This window comes from Trachurus japonicus, chromosome 16 (assembly GCF_045865225.1).
Source record: "Trachurus japonicus isolate A0001 chromosome 16, Traja_1.0".
Lineage (NCBI taxonomy): Eukaryota > Metazoa > Chordata > Actinopteri > Carangiformes > Carangidae > Trachurus > Trachurus japonicus.
The window spans coordinates 25,753,226-25,766,828 of record NC_140922.1 but is presented as its reverse complement, the minus strand read 5'-3'; the positions used below and the strand labels follow the sequence as shown (position 1 = coordinate 25,766,828).

Sequence of the window (13,603 nt, the reverse complement as noted above, 5' to 3'; positions counted from 1 at the left end):
CACAGTGTATGTGTGTGTGTGTGTGTATGTGTGCAAATAGGCATCAGTCCTTGTAAACAGTTGGAGGTTTATAGAGAAAAAGCTGTGAAGATGAAAGACACCCGCCCCCTGTCCTCTATCACCTACCTCTTCCTGCAAACACACACACACACACACACATGCAATACGCACACACACTTTCTCTCTCTCTCTACCTCTCCCTCTCTGTGTCTCTCCCACGTCCTCGTGCAGATTTACTGTCCCCTCTGTGACCAATTACCAGGACCCGGTGTGTCGCAGAGACGGGGAGGAAACACTGTGAAGAAGCCGAGCCACACAACGGCTCGGCACTCTGCTCATTACCCAAGGGCCGAGACAAGTCACCGTGATGCTCGCAACACGAATTAACGCTCGCATCTGACGTGCTGCATGCCTTAGCACGCTGCTAATCAGCATACACAGACACACTGATTGGTTTAACGCCGGTTGTCAACTTTACCTTAGATTGGAGAGAGACATGTACTCACTCAGTCACAAATACAAAGTGCTGAATATAAGATGGAAGGTGTCAAAATGTATTGGTAAAATCAAACGCCCAATACGCCCTAACAAGCTTTTAAACACATTCAAAACTCCACTAATCGTTGCAGTTTATGATCTGGTCACATACTGGTACAATAATTCTTAATAGTACGGTAAAAAATCTCTTAACATGGTATTATTTGATGGGTTTTGATCTTTTCAGTACTGTTTGAAAATTATAATCGCCTCTGACACGCAGCTGTGAAGTCTTGAAACACTAAAGACAGAAACAGAGGACGAGACAAGAGAAACAGAGGACAAACAGGACTAATAGAAAAGACAGAAGGAGCGATGGCAGAGAGTGAAGGGTAAACTATAAAAATGGAGGCCGTAGAAAGAGAGTTTAACAGGACTATCTGCTGGATCGGTGTTTAAAACTCAAGGGCAGCGGAGGAGGTGGAGGAGGTGGAGGAGGAGGAGTGAGGGGGGAGGAGGAGTGAGGGGGGAGGAGGGTCTGTGGAGAGTCTATATTGATTTGTCATGATGACAATTGTCAAAAAGGCACCGTGGTGCTGCTGGAATAAAAGCTGGACTGAAGTGAAAAGGGAGAGAGTGTTATGGCTCGAGGCTCGGCTGACCTTCCAGCGCTGTGAAGGAGACGAGACCGCAGGGCTGGAAACACACACTCTCTCTCTCTCTGTCTCTCTCTCTCTGTGTCTTTCTCTTTCTCTCTCTCTCTCGTATCTGCTCTCCGCTGTGCTCGCTCTACCACCATCTGTGACACCTCAGCTCAGCTCGGTGCTTCTACTGTTGATCAGAGACAATATTGCAGACAGTATTGCTGCACAGTATAGAAACCCAACAAACAGCAGTGTGTGTGTGTGTGTGTGTGTGCTGTATACGTTCAGAACAGACGCACTTGATTAATCACTTCAGCCGTATTATATAAGCATCAATATGAATGATAAGCGCTGAGGAGAGTTCATAAGCAGATAAAACTCTATCAGATATTACTTTGACTTCTGTGTCCTTCATCTTTCGTCATTCTGTCTCTCTTCAGTTTTATCTCTAGCTCTCTCTATCTCTGATTTCTCTCGCTCTTTACCTCCTCTCTTTCTCCCTCTCACACATAGAGACACACACACACACTGTCTCTATGTAAACACACATGTCTATGTTTCCAATCCGATCTGCTCATAACGGAACAATCTATACTGTAGGAAATAGACAAATATGGCACTTTGTTTACAGTTAGTATGGGGTTAATTTAAAGGGCCAGTTCACTCATTTTACAAAAGATTATAGCACAATGCTTTCTCACTTATCTTTCATTTGTTCAGGTTTTAAGATATACACTGAGGGTACGCAGAATTTACTGTAGTTGTGGCGCTTTTTTAGCATCTTTAACTAACATGTACTAAAGGCCATTCACCACCATTGTACTTGGATTATTGTGCTCTGCTTTCAGAAAAAAAATACTGCACATCCACAAGCAGTAAAACACACAAAGATCATTTAAGAATAAAAATACGATCACACATCATCACTCCTCTTTACGCCACCTGACTCAGGGAATTTGTGTTGGGTTGTGTGTTTATGTGTTTGTGTGTGGGAGGGTGACAGCGGTCTTTGAGCAGAGACATCTCTGATTCCCAGAGGACTTTGAGACTCAAGATGACTGTGACTACCGCTGCTGTAGGAATATAATGGCACTATTTAGCCCGCAGCACTGTGGTTACACACAAACACAGGCACACGCACGCACACGCACGCACATGCACGCGCACACAGCCACCCTTGCTGGCCATGACTGACAAATCATATATTTACCATCATCATCCCTGGTGCTTCGTCTGGAGTCTCTCCTGTTGCTCTTGTTTCTCCAACAGATTACACAAACCAAACACGTCGCACACTGACTGACACTGATAACACAATAGCCAGCAGATCATTTAAGAACTGTGGAGTTTAAGATCCACAAAACATGTAGCTAATAGAAAAATATTACCTGACTTCTCTGTAGGAAGGTGACAACTTGATCCGATAGAGATCTGATTCCGCATGGAGCTCTGAAATAAGTTGAGAGATTATTTTGTATCTTGAGTTTCAGAAAAAGTCTCAGAGGCTTTTCCAACCTCACAATAATGACCCTCTGGCAAAAAACACAATGTTTGTTATAGTTTCTTTCACAATTTAAATGTCATGTTGACTATTAAATGTGAAGATACGTGATTCTGTGTCAAGTTGTCAAGTGAAAACTTTCTCACAGTAAAGCAAACAAGAACAAGATATGCAAACAAGATATATACTTTAATATCATAATTATAATTATTGATATCAACTGGAAAATTAATGACAAATATTTATTTCTTGTAACACATTTATTTTGAAATCCTTTAATCCATTAAGTGGTTGTTATTTATCTACACCTGTGGTGAAGTGCAGGTTCAGTGGGTGTCAGTGTAGGTGGTTATTAGCCAACTTGTTATGTTAGATTTAATATGTGAGCGAGTTGTTAGACGGCATTATGAGATATCTTCAGTCCAAACTGAAATCGAGCCTAAAAATGATGATGAGAGTTAGAGGAGTGTAGTTGTTTCTGCCTCAGCTGAAGTAGCGATGCGAAGTTTGGATTTTTAAATAAAGTTGTAGCACTTTCAAAAGGTATTAATGCAATTTGATGCAACAGATAACGGCGCCACTTACCTCAGGTAAACAAGTGGGGGAAAAAAACATCTCCAGACTTTACAAGTCAAACTACACAAACAAACTCACACGCAGCGTCAAGTTTGGCAGACACTGTCGAAGCCTTCGTGGCTGCAACACTAGAAACATTCACACGCACAATCGCACAAATGTGTACTTTCACCAACAAACACTCAACAACACACACACACACACACTCACACACATTCACTCACTCTGGCCCAAGGTGGATTTCTAGAGGTGCATACATTTGCATATATCTGCATGTTTAATGAGTTTTGGGAGATCAAGCGATCCGAGCGGCCCTTTGTGGGTATTTCTTTCTTTTCTTTTCTTTTTTTTTACTGAGAGTGTGTGCATGTGTGTGCGTGCTTGTGTACGTGTGTACGTGTGTGTCTGTGTGTGTGGAGGTGGGGTGGGTCTCCATGTAAATATCACCCACTGTGTGTTGGCACCCGTCACAGATGGTCGGGGGCGAGGGCACCCTGTGGGCACAGGATACCTATTTCTGTTTGTCTGCATGCTTTGTGTGAGGCTGAAGGCAGAGGGAGTGTGACTCTTGCTTGTGTGTGTGTGTCTGCATGCGTGTTTAAGTGTGTCTATACCTCTCTATACTATCCACTTTGTGTTTTTGTATGCATCAGTTACTATATGCACATTTACAGAGCATTTGTGTTTGTGTCAGAGTCTTAATTTGTGTGTGTTTGTCTGTGTGATTCTGTATGTTTCTGTAAGTTTTAAGTGTATACTGTATGCACGTCTGCAGTTCATTACAGATTTGCACATCGTGTGCGTGTGTGTGCACATAAATTGTGAATATTGGTGTTTGCTTGTGTTTGTTCAGTTGTTTGTATTTAAGCATGCTGCAGTGTGTGTGTGTGTGTGTGTGTGTCTGCGCTCCTGCATGTGTGAGTCTCCCAGCATGCAGTGTGGCTATGATGGCCCTGTTTTGGATGATTGATGTGTTGGAGGGAGCAGCGAGGAGCTCAGGTTGGGCCAGAGCCTCAGTCTGACACACTGCTGCTTCCCTGCTGCTTTACATATGTAGACGCAGCAAGACTCCTCCTCCCCTCCCATCTGACACTGCCTCCCTCCCTCCCTCCCTCCCTCCATCCCTCCATCCCTCCCTCCTTCTCAGCATAGCCAACACTCACAGGTTCTTTTTCGGGTTTTATTTTGAAGCTGCTGTTTTTTTCCACAACATAAACCGAGTGTTGGGGCTGTTTTCTAGCAACTTCCTGTTTCGTATTTTACATCTGACAGTGGTACAGTATAACTACAGTCTGAGCTGCAGATGTTGAGGTAATAATGTATGTATGTATGTAATGTATTTAGACTGGACATAAACAGGTTTCTCCCTTGTCTTATCACCTCTGTGATGAACTGTTTTTGTTTTAACCAGTGTGGCTGGTGAATGTTTCACTCTCTTCATTGTTTGATTTTGTTGGAAGAATGATCAATGCTCTCGTAGTTTTCACTGGAGTCATATAAATACATTGAATGTTAGCACAAAATATCAGCTATTGATGATGTGCTGCAATGTTCATGATCAAGTTGTCAACACATATCTGATGAGTACAATTAATTTCAATAGTTCACAAGATAAAAATGTAGTCTTTTACAGTTTATGATCTAATGATGTAGTACAGTGTCAGGGGCAATTAATTATTGAATTTGGCTTTGACTTTGACCTTTAATTTAAATTTAAAATTGCTCTAGCATAAAAGTGTCAAAAGCAAAACCCACATAGATTCATAAGGGGATCAAGAGGATTAGATACAATAATCAAATTCAATGCCTCATTTTACTGTCCAGCCCCAAACCAACGACAGCGCATCCCAGGAAATCATCCATTCACATTTTGGCACAATATCAAACTTGACTGAGCCACAGGTTTTCTGGCTCTCTGTCTGTCCCTCTGCCCCAGCTTCACCAGGATACTTGAATAGAACAGAGACAACATTAATGTTACACACTGGGCCTGAAATGATGCCTCCTACCACCACTCAGACTCCTGCTACAACATCTATTTTCATCCACACCGACATGTGTCACTTGAAACACTACGTTACTTATTCATAAAGACGGAGAATTTGCAAGAGAGAGCTGTAAAAACACCTGACCCCAGACTTCTCATGACGCAACATCTTTTGTATGCACAGTAACTTCTGCTGCTCCGGGGGTCTCTCTGAAGATGCAGACGTCCAGTGGCTTAAATCCTTTAAATGAGCAAGGTGTCAAAACTGCATCTCAAAACTGGATAAAAGTCAATTTTAATGCTTATTCCAGGCAACCACAATATGATGTCACTGACATATGAAGATATGTGATTACAATCACGGATTTCTAGTTGAGAGAATTGTGGAAAAATATTTGGGATAATGTAAGTAACTCAACTACACATATAACATAGGTCTAAAAACAGGTCATTTATTAGACATGTTAATGTTTAAACATTTCAACAGTTTAACCCCATGTAATTTGTTAATTGACTGTGGCATGTAAATTAGTGAACTGTCCCTTTAAATAAAACAAAACTATGTAGAAATCAACAGAGCACCACAAAGCAATATCTCAATGTCATCCTGGATTGTAAAGTTGCTGCTGTGTTTTCCCTCGCATCATCTCACTCATACTTTCCCTCCTCTCTGTCTCTGTCTCTGTCTCTGTCTCTGTCTCTGTCTCTGTCTCTGTCTCTGTCTCTGTCTCTGTCTCTGTCTCTGTCTCTGTCTCTGTCTCTGTCTCTGTCTCTGTCTCCATTTCTGTCTCCGTCTCCGTCTCCGTCTCCGTCTCTGTCCCACCTCTGTTTTACCGTCTCTGTCTGAACTCTTTCTCCTCTCAGGCTCATCCTCTATCACCGGCTCTCACTTTGCTCTCCCTGACACTCAGTTGTTTCGATATCCTGCCATCTCCCCCCATCACTAATCCTCCCACCTCTGTTTCTCTGTAGTTTCTCTCTCTGGCTTTGAAATCCTCTCCCTCTCCCCTCTCTTCTTCTCCTCCTGCTAATCCTCTCTTTTTTTTGTCTCTCTTGTTTAGAAGTCAGTTTAATTTATCCTTTCTTTACGCCCTGGTCGTTCTCTGCTTGTAGTTCTCACCGTTTTTATTCCACTGTAGTAACACATCATTTTAATCAGGGCAGTAGTATAATAAGTGCTTTATTTCTTTCCAATTATTGGTGATTGATAGGCATCTAGAGGCCAATTTATGTGAAGATAAAGTGCACTTATGGCTGACACCATCACCAAACATGACAACATGATTTTTTTACTGCTACATAAAAGCGTACTGTAAAGTCGTAGATTTCAAGATTGTGTCAGAGGAGAAACTTTATGTTAATAATTAACTCCAGCTCAAATAAAAACAATCGGGCAGCTCAAAATATTTGACTCATGCGGCTTCCCAGCGACAACAGGGTCGCAGCTCCTAGGAGAGCCGCGTCGGCTCAGTAGAAAGGCATGCTGGGAGGCTGGGAGGCATGAGAGGCATATCGATCTACCTGTAGCATCCAGCTGTTTGTTTACCAACAACAAATCAATGCGGTGCTCGGCTGGGGGCCGTCACGCCTGGCCTCTGGTCTGCTCCGAGCGCTCACACATACACTCGCACACAGAAACCCCTGGTATTCAGACCCTTTACTGTCTGCACGCTTTACTGTGTTGAAGATTTAGTTTTATATGGAAAAAAATACCTTTTTTGCAAATATCTACAGCCAAAAGTGAAAGCATATTTTAGTTTTTTTCTTTAGAATTTATTACAAATCAAAAAAGTAGAAGCATTAAGAGCTATGTATTATTGCTTTTCTAATTGTAAACTTCTACAAAATACTAAGTTATTATTGTTATTTTTTAGAAATGAACAATAACACATGAGCTGGACAGCTGCTCTCGTCTATCTGACAAGATCAGAATTGTATTTTTGTCATTGCACAGCAGCACAACGAGATTAAAAGCTAAAACCTTAAAGTGCAACCACATAGAAACAAGATGGACGATAAACAGTAACAGTAAACAATCAGTGCCGACATTCAGTTATTCAACAGTTATGTATTTTCCTGAGTATGCATATGAATAAAGTGACAATGCAAGTGCATTGATGGCTAGCTGGGTAAAATATAAAAGTATATGTATAAAAATATTTTAAAAAAACAGCTCTAGACTGAAGGAGTGTGTGTCATGAGTCTGACATGATGAAGTAAGTCTGTATATAGAGGCCAAAGCAAGGTTGATATTTAATCATAAAAGTGGGATGAGCCGCAGACGGTATGAAATGTACTTACTTTATATCTTGTGTTTCACAAGCTCCTTGATTCGGGAGTACTCCGGTGATCAGCTGAAAATATTGACATAAGATAAATGACAGTTTAAGCGGGCGATATGAACAATTATATCACTGACACGACATGATAGATGGTTCCACTTGAGCGAACTTAGGTCCTGTGCCTCACAAATGATCTTTGGAAGAGTACAGACGCTGGTCTGCCAAGAACACATTAACCAGACTACATGCTTTAGTTTCTTTAAAGCATTCATCTTAATTAGCCACAGCTGATGTTTGTCATTTAAACCAGAAAAGGCAACCGTCTAGACTGGTTTAAAAATGTGAAACTGGCTTTAGTATATATTTACTGTATATGTATACCACTAACATTGTTCCAACATCAGGTGTCAGGAAGGAGAGGTTCAGTCTTTAGGGTTTAGGGAGGATCACCAGTTCAGGCTCAGGTGATGTCCTGAGTCACCGGTGGTAAAACAAAAGTTCTTTTTGTTGTTGTTGTTTTGTTTATTTGTTATGTCAAGTCTGACCCAGGACCATGCCGTCTGACTAGAGTTCACACCTCTGCAATAACTAAACAACATCCTGCTACATCATATCAGCCTGAGGTGTCAGGAACACAATGAGCACTGGACATAACAACCACATCATGTGTCATGGTGGAAGACAACTGATGCAGCGTCTGGGGCGCCTCACGATGCCCAGACAACAGGAGCAACCTCTTTTTCTTTTTCTTTTTTTTGCCTCTTCATGCCTAGTTTGACAATTTCTCTGACAAACAGCACTGCAGAGCATCCTTTTGTGCACATCTGTAAACATGGCAGACTGACGATGTAGCCAGGTGAACAGGGAGGTTGGTCGCTGGTACCACATTAGTTTTTATTTTTATCAGGGCAAGTTTATAACATACGTAGACCAATGACTGTAAAAAACGCGAAGGACAGCACAAAACATAAACACCAAGTGGATTTCCATTAACCTGCTTAATTCACAATTTCTTATTGCAAACTTGCAAACCCAGTGAAAGCAGTTCACAAAATATTTTCAGCTGTAATTCATTTGATGCATAAGGACTTTCATATCCTGACCTGCTGACAGAAAAGGCTGACTGTCCAAAATCAGAATGAATGGGTGTTTCTTTTGAATGTGGTGTGTTGGAATTTTTTTTATTGTCTTCCTATTTTGATTGTAGCCTCGTAAACCAGCCTCTCCCGGAAATGCACTGTGAAATGAAATGAAATGCATTTCCGGGAGAGGCAGGTTGCGAGGCTATTTTGATTGTGCATCATTTTACCAGGCTTCGTTTTCAGATAAGCTGCTTGTGAACTCACCACAAGCGTTACAGCCACTGTTTCTAATTTGCTTGACTGTGTGCTCACCTTATCCAGTGAGAGTTTGTACATGTCACAAGTTGAAGGATGACACAAGAAGACACAAGATTGGCTTTTTCCCTTGCTAAGAGGGTTAATAAAAACCTGATAGTTTAAGTGAACATCATTTAATAACAATCAGTCAAGTCTTCCCATATTGTCAGTGATCCTCTTTCAACTGCTGTAAATGTAAAATGTCAGCCGCTGGAAGTTTTCAACATGAATCATTTTATGACGCCCTTGCTAATGTGTTTGTTTCCAGGTAACTGACCACAAAGGCACAGTGAGGAGCTGCATGAGGGGGACTGAAGAGGAGGCAGCCGGAGCCTTGCTCGGTGTTACACTCATCCTCTATGGCACCCAACGCCCACGCAGGACCACGCAGGGTATGTGAAAGTGTCGACCACGAGCGACTTTGAACTCCTGCAAAAGCTACTTGTCGCTGTTTGACGCACGCACTGAGTGTACTTTTGATCAGCAGCATCTACAGAGAGTCAAATGAATTAAACTACATGTTTATTGTGACACAGAAAATTAGAGTAGAGAGTTTATAATCCCCTCCTCTCCCACCACCACCACCACCACCACCTGCCTCCTACCTGACATCTCTGCTTCTTGGCCTGAGCCAGTGTAGTCAGAAGAAGTCAGTTGGGCCACTGACCACAGGGACTGTGATGTGTAATTACAGCGTGACCCCTGGCTGCCCTTCCCGAGCCCGCCCCCTCCTCTTTTACAGTGTGTGTCAGCTCCCCCGGTGCCTACGACCTACTCACACACACACACATACACACACACATCGTTAGCCACGCGGGCACGAAGCCACAGCACCGTCCTCCCTGTCCCTGTCGGGGGTTTTAGGGTTGTTAGAATCACCGAAGCATGCTGGGAGAGAGACACCGAACCAGACTTTTCTGTTGATCTCTGTCAGCGGGGGTTCCCACCGGTCATGGAGGTCCTGGAATCTTATGGACTTTTTGATAGATAGCCAAGAAAAGTCAGGGACCTTAACAAATGTGCCCTTACAGTTGGGAAATTTTTCACTGAAGGTTTTATTGTACTTGTAATGTCATCACTTTTTTACGAGTGCCCAAATATTAACCCGGCTTTATTAAAAACCAGACCACGAGGAAGGAAGAACTGCTTCACCTCAGTTCTACAGACCTGGAAAAACTCATGGACTTTTCACCTGAGGGCCACAGTGGGAACCCTCTCTCCCTTTCTGTGTGTGTGTGTGTGTGTGTGTGTGTGTGTGTGTGTGTGTGTGTGTGTGTGTGTGTGTGTGTGACTTGCTCTGTTGCTCTCTCGTCTCTTTCTGTCAAGATGCTGATCTCTCTGTTGAGAAATCAATGCCCCCCCCTCCTCCTCCTCCTCCTCCTCTCCCTCTCTCTCCATCCATCCATGTATCCCTCTCTGTCCTCCTGGATCTAACCCAAGTTCAAGCTGTTAGTCAATCTGCTGTCTACACACACACACACATACACATACACAGTGCTCATTCACAGGTTCTTACAGTGTTGCTGCTCCATAGCTTTATCCCCTGTGACATCATTCTGTAGTAGTTTACTGTACACTCTGGGCTCTGAACGTCACACGCAGCCGTGACGCTGTGATGGTTCTTTCCTGACAAACTGATGTTTTAATGAAGGAAGAATGAGTTTGTCAAGAGCTTCTCATGTTGTCAGCATATGATTAATTAAATACTTAACTATTAACTTGGTATGGAAGCATCCTAAACAAACAAAATAAATGTTAAATGGATAGTTCAACATTTTGGCAAATTGGCCCATTGCCATAATCCCTATAGTTTTAGGAGTAGGTTCGTTACCTTTAATTGTCGGTGCAAGCTATTTTTAGAACAGCGGAGCAGAGCCGCGAGCTGTTTTGGAGTTGTTGGATTCTGTATTTGATGAGTTTGATGCGGGAAACCAAGAAATTCTATGAACCTCCGTTACGTAGCTCTGAGCAGCTCACCGCTCAGCTTCGCTATTCTGAAAACATCTTGCACTGACAATTAAAGGTAACGAACCTACTCCTAAAACTATAGTGATAATGGCAATGTCCAATTTGCCAAAATGTTGAACTATCCCTTTAAATAGTGAGTTTTACAGAGAGTAATATACTCCCCTGGCTCTGTCCAGGCTTTATGCTAAACTAAGCTAAGGGCTTTTGCTCCATAAAGCTTTGCTGCAGAAATTGTGAATTTTTGTAAGTCAACCTGTGGGCATTGCATGGTTCCATCAATAAAAAGCCAATTGGATTTTTACATTTGCTGTGATAAAGGCTTAAAAGGTCACAACTCGGGGTACTCACGGATTTTATTTCGTAGAATAAAACATGAAAATGTCTCAAACCAAAAACCCATTCAGATAATCCCATTGACTTTGGGAGGAAGGACCCACAAGTGCTAAAATGCTAACTAAGTCACTCATAACACCTGCAGCACTTTGTTTAGCATAATGATCATGAGAGTGGTCAATTTTATCCTCTAGTTCTTCAAGAAAGCACATGTGTGTATTTCTAAAGGTGTCATGCTAGAAAGAAGAATAATTGATCATATTAAAATCAGTAGTACTTATGCCTGATTCTCATTAGGCTGTTGTCTAACACAGGATGCAGTAGTCCCTGCCAGATGTAGCCACATACACTACATGGCCAAAAGCATGTGGACATCACTTAATAAACCTAATCTACATGAGATTATTTATTATTGTCACTTTTCAGTGTTAATTTGATGCTATAACTAATGAATCACTATTGTTCTGTGAAAACCTTTCATAAGATGTTGGAAACTGGCTGCGGGCATTCAGCCACAAGAGCATTAGTGAGGTTGGGAACTCATACTGGGGGATAAGGCCATAGCTTGCAGGCATTTTCCAGTTCATGTTCCTCCTCACCATACTGGGAAAAAACCTTTTCCTCCTGACACCAGCTTTGTGCATTTTCATGGTGGAAAAAGGAAAGGGCCAAACACAAAGTTGGAAGCCCAAATGTCTTTGCATGGCATTGAGATATCTCTTAATTGGGACTAATGGGCCAAGCACAAACCATGAAAACAGCCCCAGGGCTAAGGCGTACAATGGTATGTGCAGACGTTGTGTGTCAGCGTGCATGTTTGACTATATAATGTACAATGTTATTAACGAACATTCATCATTTAGCTTGGTAACTGCCTGTCCAGACTGTGTGTTAGCATTTAGCATGGAGCCTGTGAAAGTCAGAGTCTTTGTCTGGGGAAAGTCACAAGGCTTGTCCGGGGAGAGGTTTAGTATTACTTGGGGAATCTCTGGATTTTACTGGAGTGATTGTAATGATTTCTGTCCTGTTCCAGGTCTACCCTGTGATTATTATAGACCACACACATCCCAGTGTGAGCAAAAATTACCAAGCAACTAACATATACTGATTTTCCGTGACCCCCCTGTGTCCTCTGTTAAATCACTGTTCCTCTGTAATTCACTAGAGCTAAAAAAGAAAAAAAGAAAGAGGAATACAGTTGCCAGTTAATAAGGCACACTTAGCTTAAACTAATGCAGTCTAATGCAGCACCCTTGCAATAATTCCTACCTTCATGCACCGCAGAGTTCAGCCTCCACAAATGGCCATCAAGTTGAATCAACACTTCAACAACAAGTGAACATAACAACCTTCATCAAAAAAGGTTTCACTGCAGCCGGCCGTGGTGCAGTGAAGTCCACTGCTTTTACTTTCAAGTTAAGCAAACTGGCAACTCTGTGTATCTGCCTCCTGAGCTGCAGCTACACTCATTTCTACATTAGATTTGTGCACACATTTTTCTCCTTTCCTTTTATATTATGTGTGCAGTATTTTGTATTTTGATGTTTGTATAATGATGTACCTTACCTACGTGAACATTTTGTCACATGATCAATCAGGTGACCCATCGTGTGGGTATAATTAAAGGCTTGCATTCTCACCCGTCTTTAAGCCTGAGGAAGGGTTTCTGACCCGAAACGTTACTCCCTTGTTTCAATGATCATAAGTTATTGATCTGGAGCTGTTATTGGTGTGCGGACTTTCCTTTTTCCTATACATTAGATTTCGAAACACTCATGTCGTCCTGAGAGGAGAATACCAGGGAGAAGGGACAACAAATGTGGAGATGAGTGTAGGAAAATAAATATTTGATAATATAAGTAAAACACCTGTGTATTTAGACTAGTGGCAGCTGATTGATGATTTTGATAATCCCTTTCTTTTCAGTTTATAGTGTAATTAGCAACGAATATAACTGCAGACAGCTTTACTTCAATGCATTAATGATTATATGACCAACTGTATTTTCTGGACATGTTTGCAAATCCAATTGTTTTTAAAGAAAAAGTAAATCAGCAGTCCACTTCCATAGCTCCCTGCCAACATCCTCCATGTCCATGTTTGCTTTGTAGCAGTTAGGCTGCAGATGCCTCGTGGTGAGCTTTTCACTCCTGGATGTGTAGGATGAATCTCCAGCTCCAGCCTGGGTCTCTTTTGTGATCCAGCAGCCTCACAACCGTGTGTGTGTGTGTGTGCGTGCGTGCGTGTGTATATGTTTGCGCATGCTTCTCTCGCCTCTGTATGTGTGCGTGCCCCCGTGTGTGTTTGTTTGGTGGCTGTGTGGCAAGTGAAGGTAAATTGCTGTGATTATGTGGCAGTAATTGAACAGGGATGGTGTGTTTAATTGAGTTGTTGTGTCCTGATGTTTCTCTGTAGTAGTAGTAGTAGCAGGAGCCGGCGCGCTGACAGGTGCCTCG

At 42.2% G+C, this 13,603-nt stretch overlaps 1 protein-coding gene across 3 annotated transcripts in view; it reads left to right on the top strand.

Annotated features, from left to right (window-relative positions):
• LOC146972504 (neuroendocrine convertase 1-like) overlaps positions 1-13,603 on the top strand; it is a 167,721-nt gene that overhangs the window by 141,779 nt on the left and 12,339 nt on the right. For all 3 annotated transcript variants that reach the window (XM_085802855.1, XM_085802854.1, XM_085802853.1), the window contains one exon: positions 9,115-9,238. In XM_085802855.1, coding sequence (XP_085658981.1) covers positions 9,115-9,238 — 124 coding nt within the window. The remainder of the gene's footprint in view (positions 1-9,114; positions 9,239-13,603) is intronic.